Raw genomic sequence first — 27,503 nt, forward strand, 5'->3', positions numbered from 1 at the left:
CACTGTGATGGCAGGCAGGTTTGCTGCTCTAGATGTCACCCGGAATAAGAGCCCGGCCAGAGAAGAACCGTGAAGGCAGGTTTGCAAGGGGAGCATCCTTTTCACCACAGAGCCTTGGCAACCACTGCGCAGGGTAGGATTTCAAGGCTCTGTTTTGCAGTCACTTACTTCAACCAAAGCAGAATGAGAACCTATCCCATCACTATCACATGTCAAGCTCTGCTCTGGGTACAGACCAGCAAGCTAGAACTGAGCTTGTGTAGAATGCATGTGTTGATGCTACTCTCCACTCTCATTTGTTATGTCAAACATATGTGCCATTTCCCTCCAAAAACAACATCTATCAACTCAACTCCCACGGCTGCCTCAGCCTGTCAAGACCAGCTATGCAGCCTCACTCTCCTCTCTTCAGAGAAAACTCCATCATCCCAGCTTGCAGTAATTGTTCACCCTGCTGGCACTGAGCCGACCTCAGCTCTGCTAGGAAAGTCTGTGCCCTGCCAGCAGAGTCCTTACCGTGTCTCCATCCTCCAGTGAAGCCAGCACAAAGCAGCGATAGCTCAGGTCTTGAGACAGAGGCTTGTTGTAGAAACCTTTGTAGTTCTTCTCATCCCCCAGGGTGAAAGTCTCAGGCAGCACATCCACTTGAGCAGCAATGTAGGGCTTGAGTCTGTCTGCTTGGCGTCGCTGGCGCCTGCTCTGGCTCCCTTGGCTTATGGCCTCCAGCAGCTGAGGACAAACCAGGTGCATCACTATGACTTTGCCCAGCATCACACCATCTTATTGGTTGTAGGACTCAGCAGGATGGAAAGAAAGGGAGGGGAAGACACTGGGTTTGATTTGGACACAACAGTACCCAGAGACCAGAGAGATGAATTATCTGTTTAGGCACTGTTGGGTCACCTATCAGTAGAGCCTTAATGCAAGCATCTCTGCCAGGATCTCAGCTTTGAGAGAGCCCTAGGATGTGGACACAGTGAATGTCAGGGCAGAAAGAGCCTGGCCGTGGCATCACCTGAAGTTAAGGTATCCCATGGGGCTGGGAGGGAACTGGACCACATTCTGTGGCCCAAATAGCCATCTGGACAGCAACTCACAATTTCTATGGACGCTGGATATGAAATGCAGCTGGCACTGATGTATAGGGAAAAAGTGATGTTTGCTGTGCCTCTCCCTTCAGTCAGTGCCTCAATATTTCACCTGCTGCTGGGTTGCAGGCAGAGCATTGTGTAAATCACACCGAATGGAACAGATTTCATGGGATGTTCAGAGTAAAAGTGGCAAATTTCACAGCCAGCCACAAATTCATAAAAAAGGAGATAAACACACAAAAATTCAGTAACATTGCTAAGAAAGACCCTCAGATATTTCAAGATGTTTTTCTAATGAACAAAACCAAGTATCAGGCTTGGCAAAGAAATTCTAATTTGAAATGAAGAAGGAGGCATGAAATACATTTCACACATGAATGTACCAGTGCAGTATTTTTAGGGCAGACAGGGAACGTCAGTGGGGTTGTGGACAGTGATGTGCACACAAAGCCACGCTGCTGAGCTGGGATCACTCTCTCTGAGAAAAGGCTAAGGCACCTTCTGCTCTTTCCCCTCAGCAGTCCATCCTTGCCCTCTTCTGAATACTCTTGTTGGAGCAATTTAGAAAAGCTGTAGCTTTCTCACTGCAGTACCACCACCAAAAACAGTTAAAAAAAAGGATGGAGACATTTGTGTCACAAATGTCCTCGTAAACACAGGGTAAAAAGGCAGACAGGTAGGTCTTTGGACTGGGGAGTCTGCTCCATACACACATCTCTTGGATCCAGTCTGAAATTACAGCCGAGCTCTTTGGGGCACAAAGCACAGCTGTATGTGCATGGGCATGAAACTACAGGGCTCCACTTACACTTGAGGGTGCTGGGTGTGACTGCCACTTATATATGTAACAGGCCCCCAAAGATTGCACTGGAGGAGCAATAGGCTTGCCAAGTTCAGACCCCAAAAAGTTTGAAAAGTAATACTGCTGGTGCAAAACTAATTCAGCTGTCTTAATGCCTGTGCATTGTGTCCCTGTCCTCGGCTGCATGGGCACATAGTGTCTTTTCAGTAACTCTCCTACTTTGTTCAGGACACAGGACAGAGAGTGCTTAATCAAAGAGCAGCTAATTCATATTTTGGTTTCTTCTTTGCAATATGCAGCCTGCGGCCTTGTTTATTGGTTGCTATTCAAACACAGCTCTGAAGACAAAATTAATAATTTCCTTCTGGGCTTTTCTATGGTGCTGATCACTGGTTCACAAGTGGTTCACAAACACTGACAATCTTATCTTCCAAACACCCATATGAAGTGAGATGAAAATGATTAACCCAATTTTACAGATGGAGAACAGGGACATTAACATAAAAAAATATCCACTAATTCCGAATATCAAACTGAAAAGACATCAGCTTGGTTTGTATTTAAAGAAATTTCAGCTTTTTCTGTAGCACTGACTACCCAGCAGAGCTCCTATTGACTTTCTCTGCAGCTGGGGATGCTTAGGCTTTGCAAATGAGGCTCCAGGATCTCAAACTATGCACTCAAAACACCCAACCAGAATGTACAAGAGAGTGACTGCTAACCAGAACTTTGTTTTACATCATTTGATCAGGGCTGGGTGAAATTGAGACAGAAACACATTCTCTTAATAGCTTTCAACCACCTAACTATTTCCTCTTATCCAAGTCTTCCATTTCTCACAAAACCTTCTAACTTCTGCAATGAAATGATGCAGGAGACCTGGAGATGATGGTTCTCCATCACACTAATGCGCTTCGTGTGCAGAACATGCTGTAAGCTGAGACCCCATGAAACAGACTAGGCAATCATGTAATTAAAGATTAATGACACTCAAGGGCTGACTTACCTCTTCTAACACTTTGTAATTTCTGAGTGTTTCAAGTTTGCAACTTTGCTCTCTTAATGGACTTTTCTGTGTGTGATTTCTCGGAATTCTTCCTTATTGCTTTGGAGGATATGTATGAGGTGGGGTGGGAAGAATAATCCCACAAATCCCTTTTGTGGGAGTCTCCTGGCTCCCTCACACATACATGCTACATGTTGGAGGGCTCCTACACAGAGTAAGCTGCATCTTAGGGTGAATGGGTTGGTGAATGCTGAAAGCCTTTAACAAGCAAGTGGGAAAGGAGCTTTGTGGGTTTTGTTAGATACCAAAGCATGCTCTTTATCCAAACTACAGGTTTAGGTCCTGTCCAAAGAGGGAAAAGCCTCCTCATGGAACAGCTCAATAAACTGAAAACATACCTTTCTCTCCTGGCTTCTTCTCAAAATCAGCACAGCTCCTTCAGCTGAAAAAGGCTGTATAAAGTGCACAACCAGAGATAGGAGCTGTCTTGGCCAGAGTGCCAAGACACTCGAGTGTGGTCTCCTAATGGAGCACTTTGTGGGAGGTGTCTTCTCGCTCACTTGACTCTAGCCTCCTTCCTACATACTGTCACCAGCCCAAAAAGGCTGAGTGGGCATGGCACATCTCACATCTCTGGTGTACAGCCCACACCTATGTCACTGCATCCACGCTGCTGCCAGGAGGCCATGGCAAAGCTTGCTGGGCCACTTGGGAGCCATTTCCACCACAGCAGCTGCTACAGATTCCTACCTGGTCCAGCTCCATCTCATCAGGTGTCCGCCACCGAGCAGTTGGGCTGTTGGTGCTCTGATCTGTTGGCACAACCACGATGTAGTACCACCTGGGAAGGAAGGAAAGCACAAGCACTGGATCTTAAGTCATCTCTGTGGCAGGTCACTGAGTAACACGTGCCATATGCCTCCCTAGGGTGATGTGCTCCTTTCCCTGCCCTTTAAGCAGCAAAACGGTTCAGTAAGGAAGAAGCTGGTTTTCCAGCTGTACCAGAGATGAGAGTACTCCCGTTAGCACTCATTAGGTTAATGAAGATCTACAGACTGTGCTCCAGAGGGTGGTGTAGGAGCTGTGAGAAGGACATTTATATAATCGGGTTGTAGCAAAAACCCTGGGGGAAATTGTGCTTCAGCACAAAGATACCACAGTAACGAATAAGACTTCCACAAACTTGCTTTTTTAATCTCCTTGAGGCTTTAGGCATTATTTATTTAAAGGATATTATACAGTGTCTGAGAAAGTCCCTCCTGATCCTCAACTGTGTTTTTGCTGGTAGCAGCTGGAGTAAACTCACCAGAGTGAGGGCTAACTGTCAGAGAATTGTCTTAATTTTATTGCACATAAATATTTGCTCAGAAAGAGGCAGCAGTGTGATCCCATGTTATGAGCAAATGCCTGGCTCTGTACTGCAGCCTGCTTGGAAATTCACCTTCAGGTTACAAAATCCACAGGTTGGCAGAGGTATGCCCTGCATTTTTCCCCTTCTGTAGCTCTCTACCCTGCTTTTTTCCACCCAGGCACAGTACCTACCTAACTGGCACAGAGGTCTGGACTTTGGGAAGGGTAAGTGTGAATTTTCCTTCCTGTATGTACTTGTTTGTGGCAATGGGTTTGCTCTGCAAGACATCAGGAGCGGTGCGGATTGAGACGAGGTGCTGGAGCCCCCCAGCGCTGCTCCCCCGGTTCATTAGCACGAAGGAATAGTCCGTGTCTGGCTGAAGGTCACTTATGAGTTTCTTCATCGAGTGGCCGTCCACCTCCACACTCTGGCTATTGTATAGGATCTGAAACGGGAAAAGGACACCCTCATGCAGCTGACAGCTGCTGCTGCAAGCTCACACTCAAAATAGCACCATTGGAGATGACAATGTGGCTCTGAGCCCTCCCTCAGGTGGCTGGGTTACTGTGTGTTTCGTAAACAGCCATGAATCTTTAGTTAAAGGACAGCAACCTCCAGCAGAGGGTTGAGCTCCGCTCCCTGTGCCTCACAGTGATGGAGCACAGAGGGGGTCACGTCAGCAAAGCCAGGGTGGCCAGTACCAGCAGTGAGGCTGGTGGTGCCACACGTACTGTTCTTCAGCACCGGGCTGGGGGAGGAATCCAGATGGCTTGCTTTGCCCTCACACGGAGATGAATGGGTCTTTGTTTCTTGTTTCATGAGGCTACAACACACAATATGCTTTTGGTGTAAAATCCCATCTGCTTTAAATTGGTGTCACTCCCATGTCTACCAGCTGATGCCTGATCGAATGGCTAATGCAGAGCATCCCCCTCCTAGCAGGGTGACTGGTGGGGGGTGGGGGTGTTACACGCCTCACAAATGAGCTGACAAATCCTGTGCAGGGCTCACAAATTGGTACCCGAAACAGGGCTCTGCAGGTGTGACACCCTGTTGCCATGACAACAGATGCTGGTGCTGTGGCAGCCGTGGGCAGGAGATTGGTGCTGCTTTTCCCTGCCGTGCTTGCAGTGAGGGGCTGCTGGGCAGGCTAGGGCAGAGCTGCTGATAGTCTGAGGCAGTGGGCAGCCCAACCCCACCCCCCCCAGCTTTCCTCTTTGGGCCCACTAGCCCCCTGAGCTAACATTTCCTCAGTGTCCTGTTGCAAATATACAGGACCCTCATATCTCCCCAGATACAACAGCCATGGGCACTGCCATATTAGCTGCACCAAACGGACTGTCTGCCCTGGGAACCTCGATCCTGATTCTGCTGGAATGATTCCTGTACCCCAAAACCCTGGGCGCTGCCTCTACAAAGCCAGAAACTCAATCAGCTCCTGGAGACAGAGACAAATAGGATGCAGATAACTGGAGAGACTAAGAGCTCCCCAGGTGTGATAAACTGCGCGTTTCCTTCCACTAGGCAACTGCCCAGCATGGCAGGGGAGTGCTGGATTCCCCACAGTGGTGCAGAGATGCAGCATGGCAGAAGCTGGCAATGGCAGAGCTGCAACATGTTAAACCATAACAGCTATTACATGTTACAGGCACAGACCACACAGTGAAATGTGCTCTTTCCAACAGTGGCCTTGAGAGAGAGAAGACAGCTCTGTGGAAGAAAAATTACTTGAAGCAAACCAGATTTTTCACCAGCTGAGCCCACTGTTCAGGCTGACACAGGCAGCAAGGGGGGGACCACACCTTCCTTCCAAGTCACCTTTGTAGCAGGTGGCAGAACTCTGCAGAGATCTGCTGGCTCAGTGGCACCGGGGCAGCTGATTAGCACTACTCTAATATTTAGTGCTGGAACTGGGAGGAGAAGAGACACCATGGAAAGAGATCTGAAGGACAGCAGGGACCAAGCCAAGCCTAGAATTTGCAGCTCTGTTTTACAGTTAACAGTGATACCCACAGCATGCTTCAAATCCTCTTCAGGTCACTTTACATAGAGGTTGGGATAGGAAAAGGGACCCAGCTCTTCTGCTCATGAGAACAGACTTTTCCACAGGTCACAAAACAGCAGTGAAGAGCCAGCAATGGAGAAGAGATGCAATCAGTCTCATTTGTTGATATGCTCTAATCTTCGGGGATGAATTGAAAAAGTAAGTACCAAGTACTAAATAACTGAGGTTTGCAGGGACAAAGCCACTGCTAGCTGCCCCATGGGCAGGAAAGGCTGTCAGTGGTAGGACAGCCATGAGGAACAGTTCTCTGCTGTGACTCTCTCAAGATACATTCTCCTGGACTTTATTCCTTTTCTCCAAAGATATGCACATCAGGTGGATATTCAAGTGAATGAAAAGGGTGAAAAGAAGAAATACTTCTTCCAGCACTGGAATATCTGATATTTAATTGGCAGGTTTCACCCTGCTGTGACACAGAAGGTAGGCACAACAAAAGCAGGAGTGCTGGACTTCGAGTCATCTTTGCAGCTTTGCTGTCCATGCCAGCACTACCATTTGCAATGACATTGCAGTAGTACAAGTCAAAAAACTCCAAGTGACAGCATGTCAGGTAGTACCCTGGGGGAGCAGCAGGACCTCTCTTCATGTGCTCCAACATAAACATGAACAAAACCAAAATTCCAACATGGAACACTATGCTGGAAGGATGAAAAGGCCACAGGGACGAAAAGGCCACAGAGTTCTGTTGCCTCTCAGATAAGATTTCTCATTATGAATTCTTCCCTAATAAAGTTATCACTAACTGCTTCTGTGTGTGCTCTAGGGAAGACACTTGCCCAGTAACTGCCTGCAGACGAGGCATCTTCTGGGGACAAGGATGTTCTCATGGAGCAAGAGGAGGCGGAAGAGACAGGCACTTCAGAGTTCCCCTGCTCGCTCTGCAATGGGAACTGGCCAAGGATAGCCTCAGTCCTGACATGAGATGATGGGTTTTTACTGCCACACACAGAGTTTTTCCCCAAAGACAGTGAAACTGACATTTGCAATGCTTTCCTGAAGCATTCTCCACCGTCCGTCCTTTCCGCAGTTGCTGTAGCAGTTTTGCATTCCTCTACCTGCCATAACACATTGGCTCCTCAAATGTTATGCACCATTAGTTAAGGCCTCTATACAAACCTTACAATAATGTAAAGGCTCAGAAACAGTCATTTGTGTGCAGCTGAGGACGCCCGGGAGCTCAAGCAGGAATGCTATTTAAAGGTTGCATCATGGCCCACTGGTAACTACTTAAGTCAGCAGCAAATTTGGCTCAAGGGCTCTGAACTGCCAAACACTGCTGACTAGCCTATGGATTGCTGTAAAATGTCATTTGTGCTGCTCTTATCCACAAGAGAAGATTTGCAAAGGTGGGTCCAGATGTCACTTGCTGAAGGTCTGCTGCTTGATTTCAAGGCAGTAAAGAATGTATTGAACTAAAAGATGAAAAGACACAGTGTGCAACGTTGGAAAAGAGAATGACTCGATGGAGAGGTAGACGAGGTTTCCTTTTCTGTGGGCAGGAATAATTAATGCACTCCACGAGACAGTGTGAGGAGGCACTGCCCAGTATTCTCAGGGGGGGTTATTTCTGAACCTGTACCATAATTGTCAACAGGGGCTGTTCCTTTTTCCCATTTGTAAAATACCTTGAGATGCTCCCTTTAAACAATGCATTCTCTGCCCTGCTCTTAAGTTGAAGAATGTGTCCCAGGAAAGCGCAGTTTCCCCAAAGAAAAAGCTGTATCTGTCTTGCATATTTCATGAAAGCTCCAGAGCAGCTTTCTGCAAGCACACTGAAATAGAAAGGGTAAGGTGCCTCAGCTCTGCCACAACAGCTGGACAACATTTTACAAGGAATTTATCTCCTGGGCCACAAGAAGCTGTGAAAATTCCCCAAAGAGATGTCAAGCCTTCATTATTGATTTGGTAGCAATGAAAATTCCTAAGGTCTCGGTTCATCCCTTATAAAAGACAAAAAGCACTAGTCCTGCCTGTGCCTCACTATTCATTGTCAGAACAATATCTACTTTAATTAAATCTGTTAAAGTAGAATATGACACCCTTTGGGACACAGATTTAGCATGAGACTGTTTATCAAGTGTAGATAATACTAATTGTTCCCATGGAGATTTATCTGCTATGCTAGTTACAGTATTAGGCTCTGGCATCAATGTCCCATGTGCCTGAATTAGGGGAGAGGGGTGAACCTTGTGTATAAAAACACAAAGTCCTGAAGGTTAAAGATTTCTTTCCAGTGTCACAATCATCGACCTGGAGCTGGTGCTCTTCGCTCCTGGCCTTGACCCATGAGTGTCTGCAAGTCTGGGAATATTAATAGAAAGAAGACACTATTAGAGAAATACCCTTGTAACACTCTTGTTTGCATGACTGCTCTTCAGTTAGCTAGTGGCTAATGCCATCTGCTCCTGTGTCATCTGAGGGTTAACCCACAGCAGGGGCAGACCCTGAGTCACAGTCTGTGCAAGCAATTGCAGCTAGGAGGCAAGGCATCAGCATTACATCCTTGGCTCCTGGGTACCTCCAACCATGCCACCATCCTTATGTGGTAGTAATATTCCAAAGGTCACACTGTCCCTTTCTAGCACTGTGCTGTCAGACAGAGACATGGGCTTTGTGCCACAAGAATAAGACAAGATGAAGCACACTGGTTTTTCAGCAGAGTGCAAAGTAACAGAGCTCTGTGAAGTTCCTTACGGCCAGATATCTGAACACTGATCCTAATGCACCCTACATCTGGGAAAGCTTTGAATACCACAAGGTCTTCACAAAAGCCTTGTCTGTGTCAGCTAAACTCTGCATGTTAACAAGTGCCTGCTATTGATCATGGTAATTCAGCTTCAGGATTTAAACAGAGAGACTTACTAACAAGAAAGGAGAGGTGCTCACACACTTTGATGTAATGCAGTTCAAGCCTTTTCCCTTATTTCCCTGGCCATGGATCCCACAGCTTGTGCAGGTCTTGCTTCTGCTCTTTAGGTGCAGCACAGCAAGGTGCATAAGCAAGGAGAAAGAGAAGTCACATTGCTCCCACAGCTGTCCACCTTTGCAGAGGCAGTAAACAGCTGCTGAGACTGGGTGGAAGGTTATCCTTGATGATGTGACATGTTGGTCTCATGTCTTAAGGGAGAGAAGTCACACTGAGATCTGCAGAAACTCCCATTGCACTAGTCTTTTACCCGCCCCGATGATCTGCACTGGGTGACCAACAAGAACAGGAAGACATGGAGTTACCAGTGTTGCCCGCAGCTTGGTAGATGACAACACCTCCAGAAGTGCGCTGGAGAGAAGAGAGAAGCAGCCGTTCCTCCAGAGTTCTCTCCACACTGACACATCTTGTGCTGCTCACACCTGTAACCTTCTGGATGCTTTACTCCTTCACTCCTTGAGATTATGCATCTGCCCTAGAGTAACTCATAGAGGCCACGTGGATGTTTGAGACAGGACATGCTGCAGAAGGAGTCATTCTTAGTTTGATTCACTGGTTGGTTATCAGACCACTTTGTCCTGATAATCTCTGGCAATTAAATCACATTTGTAACTTCTCGTGCTTCAACTCAGCCAGGTGTCAGGACAAGCTTCTGTAATCATTGTCTTGGAGCTGCAAAGGCTGACCTGACCAGTAAGCCCCAACCAGGTGATACCAAATAACAAGATACTTGAGACAGCTGATGGAGGACGGAAGCAATGATTTGGACTGTGTGAACACTGCTACTGCTCATGGGAAAAGCAACAATGATTTAGGGCACCAGATCAGTTTTCATTTCCCTTCAAAAAGACAAGTAATTCAGGGCACTATCAAGGTAGGAGCAGGCACCCAGCAAAAGTTGCTATAGCTTATGGGTTTCTAGATGGATGCCAAGAAGCCAGAAGTATGTATTATGATCACAGAGACAGTCTTACTGCCTCTGCCCAGCACATGCCTTCACTGCCTCATGCTTCTTCTTGGTGTGCTTCAGCCAACATTATTCACTCCTGTTTTATTACCATGAGCCAAATGCTTACAGGCTATTTCAAAGCTGATCAAAACAGAAAGAAATTAAGCTACAACACCTTCTGGCCTAAGAAGAGCGAGAGCAGGGAAAGCAAGCAGCAGTGTGCTCTGTTGTGTGCAATGGTTCATGCACGGGTGCTCAAAAGTAAGAGCAGCTACCTAACGTGGGCTTGGAGGTCTGAGCTCCACAAGATCCCAGGCCAGTAAGCAACATGACCTGCTCTGTGGGTGTGTTGTCTGATGGCCTGAAAACATTATACGTCAAGATGCTGCTTTTCACTGCCCTGCTCAATGCCACAGGCGAAGCTCCCTGTCCTCTGCATCTCACTCTTACCTTAAAAGGCACTGCAGATTTATAGGAGTCAGGCACTTCCCAGCTCAGTAACACAGATGTTTTCATGACGGCATTGACGCGGAAGTTCTTAGCAAACACTGAAATGAAAAACAAGATATTTGAGCTCTCTAAGGCCAAGTCAGGAGGGAGCCAGGCAGCAGCTCGGCTCCAAGTCTCTCTTTGTCTAACTCAGCAGCAGAGGTCAAAGAGTTCAGCTACAGCAGAGAAGTGAGAGACGAGGAGAAAAGAGCAGCAGCCTTTTACCAAGTCATCAGTCTTCAATGGAGTTTTGCTTTCTGACTATACTTTCCAGCATCACAGAAAGGAAGTTGTAGGCTGAACGGTAGCCTCCCTCCCTTCCCGCTCCACTCACACTCTCTTCGCCCTTTGTCATGATCAAAGAACTGTGGCACTCAGGTACTGGATCTGCAGATGATCCTATCTACCTGCCTGTTCCAGTTCATGCAAGAGCCTTTCATGTAAGGGTAACACATCAAAGTGTGTCTGTGGAGCCACAAAGGCATTTAAGCTACCACCAACATCCCTCTCCCCCTTAAATGGCAACTTTAAGGGAACCTTTGTTGAGCCCCTGCTTGCCGAGCCAGTTTTAGTGCAGGGAGCCAGACAGCACCTGATCTCACTGGTCAGAGCAAAGAGAAGTGTAGTCTCACAAACCAAAGAAAAGGTCTCTGTCCTGGAAGCAGAGCTTGCCATTAGGGCTTGTTAGAGGGGCACTTACCTTGCTCAACTGGCATGGTCCGGGACTGGATGCTGGGGCTGAGTGGCCCAACACCCTTATTGGTGCGGGCCCTCACTTTGATGTCGTAAGTGGTATCGGGCTTCAAATTCATCAAAGTGATACTTGTGTCCTTGGTGATGTTAATGAGGTCCTGCTGGCTATTTATGTCCCTGTATACCACTGTGTAGTTGACAATCTTGCCATTTCTTTCTGCCAAGACTGGGGGTTCCCACGCAACTTCTGTGGTGGAAGTGGTGAGACCCACCACACGCAGGTTCTGTGGGAAGCCACTTGGCACATCTTCTGCAGTAGTGATCTCCTTCTCAAACTCCTCTCCTGGGCCAGCTCTGTTCTTAGCAGACAATTTGAAGAGGTACGTGGCCCCTTTGTGCAGGTTGGTCACAGTGTAGTGATGGTCTCTCTTCCCAAAGTCTATGGTGTTCATCTTTTCCTCATCAAGACGTCTGTACTGCAGCCGGTAACCCAGCAGCTCCCCTACCATCTCCTTGGGTGGGTGCCACTGGATGAGGGCTGTGTTCATGGCTGTCGTACTAATCATCATGGTGGGCTTCCCTGGGACTGCAACATAAACACACAATGACCATCTGTAGCCTGGGAGGAGGAGAAGGAAGGACGGCTTCTGTGCTGCTCAGTCCATGAGGACTGAGGAAAGTGAGAAAGTTCAGAGAACAGGGTGAAGAGGGTGACAGACAATTCACATGGATAGAGGCAACCCTAATCCAGTGGTGAGGGAAGCTGGAGCCAGCCAGCTCCTGTCTGACATTCTCCCATGTGCAGCTGTCTAAAAAGGGAATAAATTCAGCCATATACTGCCCTGAAATTCATCCCCTTTTAAAGGAAAGGTTTTAGGTACCTCAAGGCATTATATTTATCTCAGAGAAGATCTGAATCCCATTCTCCCAATCGGTGGTCTTCAGACACTCCAGCTAGTATGCAGCACCAGGCCATGCTGGCCCAATTGCACTGTACCGTGAGAGACACACAGAAGCCCGAGTCCAGTGCCCTCATCTGTCTGGAGGCAGACAAATTTCATCCTGAAACCTTGCAGTTTTACCATCTGCAGAGGCAGCGAGCAGAGCCGGGCAGGCTGTTTGCCATCAGAATACATTTTGGGTTAGCCGATGAGCAGATTCGTGACGTCAGTGTCCATGTGAGGGGTGAACACAAGCGTTCCACAAGATCTCTGCTTATGCTGCACAAGCCAAGGGGTGTTGCCGTCACTAGTTAGGAGCTGATGGCTTTAAACTGATGGTTTAATAGCTTGATATCCTTCAGCTAAAAAAGGGATGCGTCTTCACGTCACATCAGCTCAGATTTGTAAACAAATCAACTGATAGGGAAGATACTCAGAATCAAAGGGATGGGGCCATTGATAGGAAAACAAAAATGGGATCGTAGCCAAATCTAGTTAAATATCCTCCGGCAGTTCTGAAACGTGAGCCCACAGATGAGCACGAGAGAAAAAAGTGTTTGACAGAATCATGTCCTGATTTTGCCATCAGAGGGCGATACCAACACTCCCCTTTGAGGTCAAGCCTGCAGTTCAGCCTGTAGGAAGGCGGCTCTGCGGGTGGTTTTGTAGGTATTTAAGACACACAATTACATTTCCGCTGCCAGTGTCATCCTCTTTGCACTCAATGCAACGTCTAACAGCAGCTAGCATTAAGGGACATATTATTTTCAAAGCTGATTCCAAACATTAACTTTAAGTGTGCATCATAGCACAGGAAGACCCACTGTGGTTTACGGTGCAACACTGGCATGTTTAGGAAGCTCTTCATGTTTATAGGACAGCTGTAGCAATTTGATGAACAGAGCATACATCATGCCGAGGCACAAGGGAGACAGCATTTGAGATTGTGACAGTGGAAACTACCTCTGGAGCTCCCCATATGCAGTGCAGAGGAGATGGCAAGCTGTTCCTTGTTTAAAAGCACCAGGAACAAACGCTCAGTTTGCACAAGCTGCATTCCCACAGTAACAAGCGATAAATACTGTTCTTGTGGCTGATGTGAGGAAGCAACTGGATTATCAGCTCTAGGACATGTCTAGTGAGTGGAAAATGAGGACAAGACAATGTCAACTTGTTGGTGCCACCACCTAAGGCAAGCTTGACTGCATCCGGAGGAAAGTACCTGATGAATTTTCCGGTGCCCCTGCTTCAGGGCGAGGCTCCTGTCTTGCACTAGGCACAGGGTATGAGTCTCCACTGAGACAGCAGAACCGAACTGGCTGGGATCCCCACGATTCTAGAAGCTGTGTCTGCAGCACTCCTAGGGCAGGTTTTGTTGCATTCCAGATTTTACCATCTAGGAGCAGGCAGGCTCAAGTTTACACAAGCCTGAAGCAGCAGCAGTAGCAGTGGCTGGGGGAGGAGCTGAGAAGCACCTTTCAGGAGCTCTCTGTGCCAGGGGCCAGCCCAGGCAGCACTGCAGTAACCGCAGGAACCAAGAAATGGCACTTGCTTACAGGAATAAGGTGAGGACAGGCCATGACTCCAAAGCTGAGGGAGGGCCTGGACTTTCAGGCTTCCTCTTCCCAGGTCTCTGGACTATGCAGTGTTTCATTGCTCTCTCATGGGCCCTGGCAGTGTCTGTCCATCTGTTTGCTGCACTTGGTTCAGGTGATCCAGTAGCAAAGCCTGTAAGTAAGGGCTGGAGATCACAAGAACATGTACCTCTGCAGTGTCTCCAGGCCTCGTGTTTCCTCCTGTATGTCTTGGCCTTAGTCCCCATGCACATCTGGGCACGTTTTAGCACCAACCCTACAAGGCTGTGGCATCTGCTCCCCACACTCACCTGCCCCTGTGGTAGTGATGACTTTTGGCTTGCTGCGGGCACCATCTCCTTTGGTGGTGTAGGCAGCGACTGTGACAGAGTAGGTGGTTTCTGGCAACAGGCCTCCAATGACGGTCTCCTGGGAGCACATCCATGAGGTGAAGAAGAGGTAAATGAGAAGAGCAAATACTTGTTACTGGAGTGAGTAGAAGGAGGGCACTGAGGTCAGCATCTCCATCAGTGACACACAGGCACCCTTGCTGGCTCACACTCCTGCATCACACCCAGGCGCACGCATCTTGCACAGAGCCAGCAAACAACAGCTGCTGCCACTCCAACACTCACCTGACTAATTTCAGCCCCTGCCTCTAACACTTGGCTTTTTCAGGAACTCACCAGCAACCTGTGCTTCTGCCAAGAGGGAGACCTGTTCCAGAGATGGCCCTGCATGAAGCCAGAGCCACCCTGCCACAGCATGCTTGACAGTAAGGGCTGTGAACCAGGGCAAAAGCCAGTTCAGATGTGGAAATCTCTTGGGGGCTAATTGGGGATTTTAAAAGTTATCTCTTGTGGCAGAGCCACAGGAAGCACAGAGAGGCAATGCAGGGGCGGAGGGCCCCGGGCAGAGAGCACCTGCACTACAGCATCATATTCCCCCTCCCTGCCAGGCACGAGTTGCAGGGATGGGATAGGGTCAGTGCAAGGCATTGGCAAAGCCCGAAGGGCAAACCCTGCGCAGTGGGAGGTCTGGGAGGAGGGAGGACTTGCAACCTCGAATGCTCTGGCTTCCTCTGGGCAGGAGAGGGCATGGATCTGCACTTCAATTTGAGATCAAAGAGGGAAGCACTGCTCCTCCCTCCTGGCCTCCAGCAGCAACATGACTTGTGCCAAGCCTGGCTGGCCAGGCCTGTAAATGAGCAAGCACAGCAAGCTCAGGAACTCCCAGCAGCTTTCTGCAAGCTCAGGGCAGGTACTTCTGACCTGCATTCATCTGCGGGTGCTGTGAAATGAACAGGGGCCATTAGCACTAATAACTCATCAAGCCAGGAAGCAAGAGGCACCTGGGTGGGACCGGGAGCTGGGGAGACTTTTGGGAAGGAGGCAGAGACTTTGAGATGGTTATTTACTCTTTCAGACAAGGAGAAGAGGCGGAGATAGAGGGGGGCAAGCTCGAGCTGCTTGAGGACAGGCAACACAAACATTGTTAGGGACTGCTCCCAGGGCTCCAATATCATTTGCCTGGAGGACCCTTGCCAGCTACAGGGGTTCGAGTGATGCCTGCAGTTGCTTTCAGATCACAGCCAGCCTCCCATCACTCATTCGCACTAACACTCACGCTGTTAAACCTGCTGATTTCCAGCCAGTGCTGCTGGTTCAGGTTACCTGCCCAGGCTTACTCAACAAAATCACTGTGCTACCATTGCGGAACCGGCCAGCCCAGAGAAAAATCAACAAGCACCAACAAGAACCCCGCCAAAATCACCGTGTGAACCAGAGTTCGATCCCAACTCCGCCCCTGCAGCAGATCATGTGTGCCAGTGAGTGGACGCACAGTCCGATCGGTGCCAGTGGACCCGCGGGGGGAAGCACTCACACAAAATCTGCAGACTCTGAACATCCCAAGAGAACTCACTCCCCCCAAATCCATGCAAAGAGAAATTCTCACGCAAAAGCATGCCACCAGGAGCAAAGCAAGCGAGCTGGGAGGAGGAGGAGAGACAGGGGACGGATGAAAGAAGGTCTGACTGCATAATGTAAACGCAGTGCTGTCATGACAAAGCCACTCCGGGTGAGAATCCTCCATACAAAGCAGGAGGAGAAACACATTGTGCTGGAGAAGCTTGCAGTAGGGCAGGAAATTGAATTGCTGACTCTAAAAAGGTCATTGTGCAGCTTGTTCCTCCAAATTTGTATTTCAAAATTATGTGGAAAAAATTGGATTTAGCTGTTTAAATGTGATTGTTTTCTTATTACTCTCTGTGTTTCAGCCAAAGGTCGCAGTTGAGAGTGTAGGTTATTTTTCAGGACTATGATCAATGTGGTTTAAAGATTATATTATCACGTTTTGCTGCGCGACTCAGTGGGCCAACTACCGCAGAAAGTAGGATGCAGCTCTGGAGCCGATCACTTGAGCCTGCCTAAGACTGCACTGCAACAAGCTGGAAACACAGATTATAGGAAATGTCAATTGCCTTTCTGCATTTAGTAGCAATCTAAATGCCAATTTTCTCTGGATTTGCTGCTTGTGGAAGGTTTCACAATGTAACTCTCCAGCCTCATTAAGAGAGTGAAAGGGATGTTTTGACAGCACCGTGTCTACAGAATTCACAAATCGATTTACCAAATCCCTCTTTTCCAACCTGGAATACACACAAGTGGTACTTACATGGTCGACGGAGTCCTCAGCTCTCCACTGATGGGGGAGAAAGGAAGGAGGAGAGAAAAATGGAGACACAGAATTTTAAGGGGCGACATGTAGGAAGGGGATGATGACGACAACAGCAGGGGTTAGCAGGACTAGGTTTGGGGTGATTACAACACTTATACACAGAGGATCACTTGGCACAGGTTGTGCCAAGGGAAGAAGTGGCACAGAGCAATTGTCTACATGCTGCTAGCCTGCGTATTAGGCCTGAGATCATTCACACAAACAGGAGCAAAAGAGTTTCCTTCTCATATGGATGGAGAGGTCACCAGTGCCTAACTCTCTAGTCCTTTCCCCTCCTGGCTTTGCACTTCCCTGCCTCTCCTATGAGCAGAAGAAAGACAGGACAGCTTGTAGCCTTGTGGCTGACTGCTGCCCCACCAGTCACAACAGGTTTGTGGCCTATTCTCCACTTTCTGTCCTAGTGAATCTCCAGATGTTGTCTTTCACTGACAATCAAAGACTTCAGCACACAAAACTGAGAGGGCAGGAAAGCACTAACACAATATTTACAGAGCTGCTCTTTCCTGTATAATTTGCAAGAAAATGCTCTCAGTACCTCAGAAAACCAATGAGTGCCATGTCTTGTAAACAGAGTGATGCAAGGGAGGCTGAGACGTTACACATAGCTCCACACTAAGTTGCTCCTTTCCAACAGTGCTGCGTGGCTTGAGTGAGGCTCAAATTGATGCACATACTGAGGAAAGAGCCTCTTACTCCCAATTACACAGTGCCAAACAGCAAACACTTCTTTGGTAGGAGCAGCCCTGCAGATGATACTTCTACACAAACCATTTCCCAGCAAAAGATCATGTGGATTCTGAGTCATGGCAGCTCAATTAGGCCTCTGAAGAGAGAACACATAGGAGGTTTCCAGCTGGATTTGTGGTTCTTAGGCATCAAAGCTGCATTGGGGTGATGAGACTTAGCAGACCTCGGCTGATGCCACACACACCCACAGCACTGTTCATGTGGCTGACACACCACAGCAAGGTTTGCAGAGATCACAGCGAACTCCTCAGTCAAGGTAGTGTGTTACATCAGGTTACTACATCTGCCCAGAAGAAGCATCAGTTGGTAGGTTCAAGCACAGAGATGAAAGTGGAAGATAGCTTTTCTTCTCCCTGCCTCACAGTGTGAGCCTTGGCAAACCTTGACTCTGAGCCTGATCTGCCAATTGTGAAATGGTGCTCAGGTACTGACTTCCTCAGGACACAGGGGAGCCCAGATAATGCTTCTGTAGTGCTTGGGAACCTGCAAGTGTGGTACAAGCACTAAATAGTACTAAAGTTACAAGTTGCCTTTTGTGTTCGGGCTATTTGAGGTGGCTTACCTAGGCTGCAGCCTATCACAGTGGCAGAATACTCTCCCCAGCAGTAAAATACATGGCATACCTTCAAAATATTGGTTATTTTATTCTCTAAATTCAGAAAGAAACAGCTATTGGAGAAATGTCCCTCTAAGATTTTATTACAGTTCACTTATCTGATGCTGTAAGACTGCAGCAGAATTACCTGCCTAAAACCTCTTGAAATTTATTTCAGCTGAGGGGTCAAGTCATCCCTAAAGACTTCCTATAAAGCCAGGGCCCTCACTATGTATTATGGTCACTAAAGGTGCTCTTTCCAAAGACATCTTAGTGTTATTTCCAGCACTGCATGCTGAGCTCAACCCAAATCATTGCTATTGATGCAGCCAACAGCCATACATTGCCCCACTGATTTAAAACCTGGCAAAAGTCTTGCTGCAGAAGGACACAAAGCCTAGTATTTCTTTTTTCCCAGAAGTACACTTTTGCTCCAACACCATGTCCCTGATGGATTGAGGCTACATGGTTTGTAACACCCCAACCTGCCTCCACCCAAGCTGCAGGAGCAAATGTGTCACCCCACTGCAACAAGCAGTGGAGTAGACCTGGGCTGAGGATGCTACTGCATCTCACAGCTTCTAACACTACACCAGGGAGTTTATCACCCACTAAGACTTTAGACCAAATGTTTAATGTTCAAACTCTGTTTGCTCTTATGTTTCAGTGGACTTTAATCTTGCATCAGATCAGAGTGCAAAGAAATGCCTTGAGATCTGGGCCAGAGAAGTAACAGTAAAAAGCTAAGCCTGCATAAATACTCTTGGTATAAATTCAGTTTCATTATGAAAATATCATCTGCAGATCAAAACATTACATTCCTTGAACTAACTCAACTGCTTCTTAAGTGTTTAAGGTTGGTCAGTAAGACAAATTGATCTCAAAAGCCCAGGAGCTGTCATAAAAAGAACTCAGTCAGGGCTGTGTGCATGAGGCAGGATGGCTCAGGGAAGTGCTAAAGCTAACTGTGTGTATTTACGACAGCTGCAATGCCTTAACGTTTCATTTTACACTTCAACTCCACACACTGTACTCATGTCTCACCATGGAATGGCTGCTTTCCCTGACCACATCTCTTGCAAAAGATAGGACTCGAGCCCTCCTAACAGCCCCGACTCTGGGAAGTGGCTATCACGGTTTTCCTGCACATCTTCCTCCCCTCTGTTTCAGTGACTGTGATGCAACAGTAAAACTCCAGACATAAGCTCAGGTGCTTAGCTCACGGGAAGCAGAAAGGTCTGAGGGCTCTGGAACTTCACCTTTGTCGTCTTGGATGACGTCTTTCAGTTTTGTTCCACTTAGGAAGCACAGTGCATCTCACCTCCACACCACACTAGATGAGTACACATGCATCCAAGTAGGATTCAGATAAAGATCCTTGACTACCACCCGATGAAAAAGGGAGGCTGTAAATTCCTCTGTTATGCCTGGGGTGGGCTCTGCCCAGGGACAATAGGAGTCTCTGCTTCCCCTTTCTCCTTTGATCTCAATCCAACAGCTTGAAGTGCTTGCTGTTACTTCTTCCTGCTCTTCTGGAGCAAGCTGGTGGGATGTGTGCTTAGTCTGCACGCTTGATGGAGAAGTGCTGCCTGTGAAGACTACACAACTTTCCTGTGAGCCTGCAGCCCTTCTCATGGGCAGCACACCTCTCCCCTGCTATGACTCCACAGAGCAAGAGGAGGAGGAGGCAGAAGTTTCTCTTCCACAAAGCCTGATCTCCTTGCACCCAGCTGTATAGAAGAAGTTGCCAGCAGCACAAGCACTGCCAAGCCCTCTGGGCAGGCTCCAGAGGCTATCCAGGGAGGTTACCGTGCATGCTGTATTCTCAGAGCAACAAAAGTAGCAGGCTCCTGAGCAAATATGCTGCACAGTGAGGAGCAGGAGCAGCTGTCAAGACCACCTTGCACCATGAGGAGAAAGTCCGCACTCAGGACATCTCTGTCCTAACTGAGGACAAGCAGGCTGGGCAGGAACACTACACAATGAATCAACAGTTAGATTCATGCAAGGTCTAGCTGCCTGTTTTGGAAAGAGCAAAATCATACTTGCATGGGAACCCAAATGGGACGGCCTAGCTCTGCTGCTGTGTCTGTGTCCAGTGCTGAAGGCTCAGCACTGAAGTCTGTAGGGCACATGGGACTGGTACCTGGGAAGGGATGGTGAAGATTAAGCCCACCACTTCTTCTGACACACTGCAGCTGCCCTGGGATTAGAGATCAAGAAAAGTAGTTGGCCCCTGCTCTCCTCTGAAGACCTTAATGCTTGTTCCCCATGGCTCTGCTATCCTCTGATCCCTCAAGCTGGTAAAGATTTACATGAGAGTGATGAGAGTGGTGGAGTGCAGCTATGACCCTGCACTGGCATCCCTGCTCCTTTCAGAGACACCCTCTCGGTGCTCAGATGCATTGTGCACAAGACCCAGAGCACAGAAATCAATCTTCTGCCATCATTCACTATACAACCTAGCTGAGTCATGACGTGCAGGGCCTGTGCAGGAGGTGGTGTAGGTATCTGACCCAGTTCTGCAGCAATGCACATGCTCTCCCTGGACACTCCTCCACAGGGCATGGTCATATTTGCTTGCCCATCAGTCAAGAGCAGTCAGGAGGCAAGAGCTCAGGCACAGAAAAGGCTGATGGAGGCAATCAGTCACAGGCACAGCCACATAGGGGAAGAAGAGACTTCAGCTCCTTTGCAGGACCTTCCTAACAATTGCTTACTTTCTCTAGAGAGGAGAGGTTGTAAAATAAAATGCAATATCTTCAGCACCAGGGTCCTCCTCATTTCTCTGATGATATTTTAGTCCTTTCTGCTAAAATGGTTTTGAAAACTCAGGATCTGTATTATCTGCATAGGTAACAGCTCCATCCCCTTTCCTTTTCCCTTTCATCTTCGTTTACTCTCTCTCTTTCTCATCTTCAATTAGGAAGAATCATGAGTCAGCTTTAATACCAGTGTCTTCATACCTCCTGCAGGAAGCAGATTATGTGGTACATACCCACTCAAAATCAGCAGAAAGCCTGGCTAGGCAGGAGGAGGGGCTCTGCCTACATGTCCAGAGAATTTCTTCTCTCAGTCCAGATTTTCAGTCAGTTTATCTTCTTGTGCATTGGTATAAATGTTCATGAATTTTTCTGAGTACTGAACTGTGGCTATATTCTGGCCATCTTCATCTTCTGACCTTCAGGGACAGGTGTTTCAGTGTAGCTTTTCATTTTCTTTCATAGAAAATAACTCTTCCAAGACTACTTGTTCAAGTTTGATCTGTCTGTTTGCAAAGACACACACTGCTGTACTGAAAGATGGCAGCTCTTACAGAAGCTCTTTAGCTTCTGGAGCAAACGTATTTCATCACAAGCACAGGTCATGCCTGGCTTCTTGCTCTTTTGGGAAATAAAGATCTCTTCTGGCAAGTCAGTGAGACCTCATCCCTGCAGGGTCATCACTAGTTTATCCCAAGAGTGATACAGCTTATCCAGAATAGTCACTTCTCTGCAACTATCTTTTGGTCTCCACTTCCATCAGAAAATTAGGGGATGAGTCCAGCATCATACACATGAGAAAAAAAATAATGAATCACAACAACCAAGAACTTTCCCATATAAATTCACCAAGTATGAAAGACTGGTAAGTGGTGTGTCAGGCCAGGAAACCTCAAGCAACTTGCTTCCTTGATGCACACATTCAAAAAGAAAGAAAAAAAAAAAAAGGCAAAATCCAGCACTCCTTGGAAAGTTTCTGGATCTGGCATCTTCATTCCTGCACATTAATATGGGGTTTCTCTCTCTGAAGTGTATGAGTAAGAAGTGAAAACAGAACTGGCTGGGCAAGCATACCATATTTGAAAACACCAACAAGAACAACGCTGCCAATTTTGCCCACCTACACTTGGGACCAGCCCATTAACTCCAAATTCCAGCATCAATTGTTCACAAAACACAGATTATATCCTCCTGGAACAAGTAAAGGGCAGTAAGCAGCTTTGCTAATGATGAAAATAATGCAACATCTGAAATGTAAGCAGAGATGTGCCCCAGACAACACTGCAAAGGCCCTCAAAGTGTTTTCTTTCTTTCTCCTTCCACATTATTACTGAGTCTTATCCTTCAGAATATGAATGGGGAGTAAAGCTGCCTCTGTGCACTGCACTCCCCACTGATGAACGTATAAATGATTCACAGCTGCGTTCAGCAGACAGATCAATTAATCGTTGCAGCTCTCCAGTATTTATATTGGGCATCATTCAAGCAAGCCAGCTCTGAATCGATTACTCATCGCTTCCAACAGCAGCAGATCCTCTGCTTCATTTATACGATTATCTTTGCTGAGAACAGCATGGGTCATCTGGGATGAAGGACCTTTGCTCCAAAGGAGCCATATTTCATCACAGAGATGACACCAAAAACCTCCCTGGACCTTGGCAAAGAGGCAGTTACGCATTGCTAGGCTGAGTGAAGTGCATAACCACGCCTGCAGCGCTTTATGGGAACAGGGCCCCAGCTCACAGATGGTGGAGTATCCAGGAGACCACGTAAATATGAGCACTGTTGAACAGGGACTGCAGAAAGCAAAGTCCTTTACAGGCAATGTGGGCCTGCAACCCACTCGTTCTCCCCTATCTTTTTAGCCTTTCCCAGACTCAGTTCGCTTCACTTCTTGGTTTGAAGAGGCAATGCAAGGTCAAGTCACAGAATCCAAGAACAGTTCAGGCTGGAAGAGGCCTTAAAGAGCGACCTCCCTGCCATGGGCAGGGACACTTCCTAATAGACCAGGTGGCTCAAGGACACATCCAACCCGGCTTTTAACAGTTTCAGGGTTGAAGTCTCCACAACTTCTCTGGGCAACCCATTCCAGTGCCTTGCCACTCCCATGGTGAATAATTTCTTCCTAATAACTAATAAAAATCTAGCTTCTAGTCTGAAGCCATTACCACCCATCCTGTCACAGCATGCCTTTGCAAACAGTCCTTCTCCAGCTATCTTGTAGGCCCCCTTTAGATACTGGGAAACTGCTATAAGGTCTCTATAGAGCCATCTCTTCTTAGGGCTGAACCACCTGGTTATGCTGTGCCTATCCAAAAGTACAGAAACATGCCCACACCCCACAGGCAGGCAGCACCCTGTTGAGAGAGAAGCTTTGCCCTGAACATCAGCAGCACAAAAGAAACCTTACTTAGAACTCTCTAATAGTTTATGATTTGACTGGCAAAACACAACTTGCTCCAGCTAGAGTCTGCACACAATGTGGCAGGCAGAAAGAGGCACATGCTGGAGAAAGGGTAAGAGAGGAACATTGTTCAATGCATCATTCTCCTTACAGCAGTCCTCTCCTGGTTAAACTTTTAACCTGTCTGTAAGCCACGGGTTAGGGACAAACTGTTTGCCTTGCTCAGGCAGGGCTGAGTCTCACACTCTGGAGCTGCAAGAGGCAACCAAGAAATGCTTTGATCTCATCATCCTGGCCCTCTGCAGGGAGTGAAGGCGCCATGCCCACCAGCCTGTGGTCCCCATACTGTACCTGTGCTTCTGACAGCATGACATCCTTGATCACTGGCTGCCCTCGGGGCTCATTGTTTTCCAGCTTCACGTACGTAACCTGGTACCCACGGATCTGCCCATGCTGCTTGTTGGAGATGGGCAGCTTCCAGCTCACCCGGATGGCAGTTGAATTCACAGACTCTACTTCCACCTTGCGTGGCGGAGCACTGGGCACTGCAACACACAGAGAACACACAGTTAGCCAGTACCACACCACTGCTGCCAGCTGCCTCTCGCTTCTTCGCTACCTTCCCTCCATCTCAATGGAAGAATGGCCCTGCTGGTACAAGTACCTGACCAGAAAGTGATACTACAGTTTTCCAGTATGACCACATCCCTCACACTTTCCCAGCATCTAGGCACCTTTGCTACTTTCATCAGGAAAGAACATGACTCTGACATGCAGGAACATCCCTAATAAAAGCTACCATGCAAGATCAGACCCAAGGTCCATCTAACCCTCTTGTCTGCAGCACTAGGGGAGGAGGGAAGACTACAAGAACATAGCAGAATATAAACAACATGGTAACTGCCTGCAGCTCAGAATGCCTAGCAGCAGAAGAAGGGGTTTTGAACCCTTCTTTGCCTGTCACAACACCTCCACTCAGATCTGTCTGCATACATCTAGACACAGTCCAACAGTCCCAGGTAGCTTGGCTAGGCACTGAGGCTGCCTTGCAGGGAGGCCTGGTACTGGCACCAGCCGGAGTGTACACGTGCTCTTCCCCTGTGACAGCAAGAGGTTAATGAGGGGGAAAAGCACCATCCTAAAACAATAACCCAGAGCTCAGAGGCAGCAGTCACTGAACTCAGCCAGATAAAGAGGCCTGTGGGGACTGTGACAGCTCTGGGGACTGTATTTCACGCACAGCTAGTTGAATGCTTTTTGATAATAAAATGAAAAATTACACTGCCCAGAAAATATCAATTTTCTTGCAAGGTGAGTCCCGTTTGAAAATGTATTTATACCCTATTTACCATTTGGAAAAATTACCTCCTTATTACTTTCTGCTCTTGCACCGACTGTGACAAAAATGTCAATGCTAAAAAATTAGCCTCTCAATTGCTCCTGGAAAGCTCCTTGGAGCTGATGAACCTGGGAGCAGAGGTGTGCACCGCCTGAGGACACCGCTGCTACATGACAGGCTGGTACCCAGGTGAAGGTCCTGGGCTCCATCCTAGCACCTCTACTGCAGGATCCCTTCCAATCTCCATTGCCTAGGAAAATCCAGGGGTTTGGAACCCTCTACACCCAAATTCTCAACACAGCAAGAAATAATCAGTATTAGATAATTAAGGATGGATAGCTGACAAGCAGACATAATGAGTATTGCTATTTCGACCAACTAGATGGGAAGAAACAGCTACCCAGCAGGTAAGCACAGTTTTTAAGCTGCAGGGCAATTCATTATTTCCCCCAAATGTCCTTTTTAATTGTAGATAATTAAATAAAATGCAGAAAGGAGGAAGGGAGAATTTTAGCACCATGAGCCCAGCTCGAGGTATGGGAATAGAGGTGGCTGTGCTTGAGTAGCTGCTACCTTCTGACCTATGTTGTAACCTACAATTCACTTAGTGCAGTGACCTTGCACAGGCCAAGGGGCTCTCCTGTCCTAGCAAGATGTTCCTGCCCACACACAAATGGAAAACAAGATCCTCCCTGAGAACCAGACAGAAGCTGCATGTCAAGCTTGGCTGGCAAGAGAAGGCAGGAAGCCCTGGCAACACATGATACAGGAGGTTGTGGAGACATGAGGAGCTGTGAATGCGAGCAGACCACAGTGTTTTGAGGAAAATTATCCTATCCCACTATGAGAAGCATGTGCTGCATCTGAGACCCAAACTGGGAAGGCTCATTTTGTTTTCAGATTACAGTTTAGGATTTCTCATTCCTTCACCATGGGTATCTACTGAGCATCAGCATGTCGGAGTGATACAAAATCACTCCTGACAGCTGAGCTGGAATGTCCAACCATGGTGCCCGAAAACTAACTGAGAGAGCTTGTTGAGACATTTCTGGGGTAGCAGCTTCCCCTGGGCTACAACTCTGCTGAATGAGAACTGAAGCAAACAATACAGGCAGCAGGACACACACAGATGTGCTTGCCAGCCCAGGAATGCAGTCAGTGAGCATTCCCAAATGCCACTTCCAGAGCCACAGAGATGTGGGGCACAGTGGCAGCCCATTTAGAGAAACTGTAACGTGTCTGGTTTCAATTTGCTACGCTGACTGGGCAATGCCAAGATCATCCTTTCTGGGCCTGGACACTCTGTCTCCTTCTTCTCCTGTTAAATCTGCAGCTTCTGGGGTCAGCAGGAAGCCATGGAAACTCCTACTGACACCCAGAGCTCTGGTACTTTCAAAGGAAATGGCTTAAGTCATGATGACATAACTGACAGCCCTGCTAATACAAAACAATTTCTCTTTAAAGCTGTCATATCCAGTCAAGTGTTCTGCACATGCAATATTCTGACTCTTGAGTGGAAGAGCAGATTTATATAAGCCATGAGTTGCCTGGAAGCTGGGGCAGGAAGCAGCTTTTCTGCAGTATCTACAAGTTTCAAATGGATTTATTTTCCTCTCTTTAGTTTGCTGGATTTCAGGTCAACAAGCAAACTCTTAAGTCCTAATCTCACAGTGTGAGAGAAGCCTTTGGCTGGGAGAACTCACATGGTCTTCAGTAAAATGGAAACCATAACCACTAAACATTAGAAGCCCAAACTGGCAAAGCAATGCAATGCCTCCTCATGTGTGCAGGAAGCACTTCTCATAGATACAGGGTCCTTGTAGGACCACACCAGGACATTTGACTCACAGCTTGGAGGCAACCACTATATCAGAGCATAAGCCAGCAGATCAATTCCCCTATCCCTCTCCAGGACAACGACACAGACCCACTCCCTGCAGCCACTGACCAAAGCACTGCTGCCCAACAGTCCCGCTTGAAAAGCATTCCCAAGCCAAGATCTCCACTCCCCCCACCTTTCCCAGCATCTCAGCTAGCAGAGCCCTGGCTAGCCCAAGGTGGCAGCGGAAGGAGCTGTTCAGTAACACCTACCATCCTCATCAGTGCGCACGTGCACAGGGATGCTCTCCGGTCCTGGCCCCACATCGGTGTGGGCCCTTACCCACACCTTGTATTCGGTCCATTTCTCCAGGTCCTTGATTTCCCAGCTGGAATGCTCCCGTCCAATGCCATCCACCACATGTTTGGTGTTGTCATCTCCTTCCACTGCCTGGTACGCAATGGAGTACTGGGTGATGACCCCATTGCGGCTCTGGGCAGGTGGTGGCACCCAACTTACCCGGATGGTAGTGGAGCTGGTGCTTACACACTCGACTTCTTGGGGTGGGGCAGAGGGGGCTGGGGATAAATAAATGAAGTGGGGAGATGAAGGGAAATGAATGAAAGGACAAAACAAAATGCACAGGGAACTTTTACCCAGCCAACTGAGCACAGAACATACACGTGGAAATTCAGCCAGTAGCCTCCTGGACAATTGCCTGCCTTCCTCTGAGAACATCAGAGACTGCACTGAGGGCAATTTGTATTTGAAAGCATGATGAACAGCATGGAGACAGAAGTGCTGTTCTACATCAGAGAGCACCTCTTCCTGAAGCAGTTCTGGACGCTCACTTTACCAAACACAACAAATGGCAGTAAGGGGAGGGGATGGTGTGAGAGAGGGAGAGAAACTCTTAGGGAAAAGAAAGATGCTTTCAGTGAAGATCTGAAGCAGATGGAAACCAGAAGAGGTAGGAAGCTACAGAAGGCAAGAGTGGCAGAAGGGGAAGCTCACACACCAGACTGTATGAAGGCTTGCAAAAACCTGCTCCTAGCCAAGTGGAGGAAACAAAAGGGTGTAGGGAAAGCAGGTGACTGAGGTCAGCTGGAGTATGTCCAGGCAGGGTTTGAAATCATAACCATCAGCTATGAACAGCACCCTGACCCAGGTGGGAGCCAAGCACCACATGGAAACAGGAGATAACGTAGTTA

At 47.8% G+C, this 27,503-nt stretch overlaps 1 protein-coding gene across 18 annotated transcripts in view; it reads right to left on the bottom strand.

Moving 5' to 3' along the window:
* PTPRF (protein tyrosine phosphatase receptor type F) overlaps positions 1–27,503 on the bottom strand; it is a 401,799-nt gene that overhangs the window by 40,769 nt on the left and 333,527 nt on the right. For 8 of the 18 annotated variants that reach the window (XM_064147770.1, XM_064147753.1, XM_064147761.1 and 5 more), the window contains 9 exons: positions 26,565–26,870; positions 23,486–23,679; positions 16,564–16,590; positions 14,199–14,316; positions 11,380–11,958; positions 10,641–10,738; positions 4,442–4,695; positions 3,650–3,740; positions 517–729 (listed from right to left, as the gene is read on the bottom strand). In XM_064147770.1, the coding sequence (XP_064003840.1) occupies positions 517–729; positions 3,650–3,740; positions 4,442–4,695; positions 10,641–10,738; positions 11,380–11,958; positions 14,199–14,316; positions 16,564–16,590; positions 23,486–23,679; positions 26,565–26,870 (1,880 nt within the window). The remainder of the gene's footprint in view (positions 1–516; positions 730–3,649; positions 3,741–4,441; positions 4,696–10,640; positions 10,739–11,379; positions 11,959–14,198; positions 14,317–16,563; positions 16,591–23,485; positions 23,680–26,564; positions 26,871–27,503) is intronic. The other 10 variants (XM_064147762.1, XM_064147760.1, XM_064147756.1 and 7 more) reach the window with 6 other exon arrangements.

Source organism: Pogoniulus pusillus, chromosome 8, assembly GCF_015220805.1.
Source record: "Pogoniulus pusillus isolate bPogPus1 chromosome 8, bPogPus1.pri, whole genome shotgun sequence".
Classification (NCBI taxonomy): Eukaryota; Metazoa; Chordata; class Aves; order Piciformes; family Lybiidae; genus Pogoniulus; species Pogoniulus pusillus.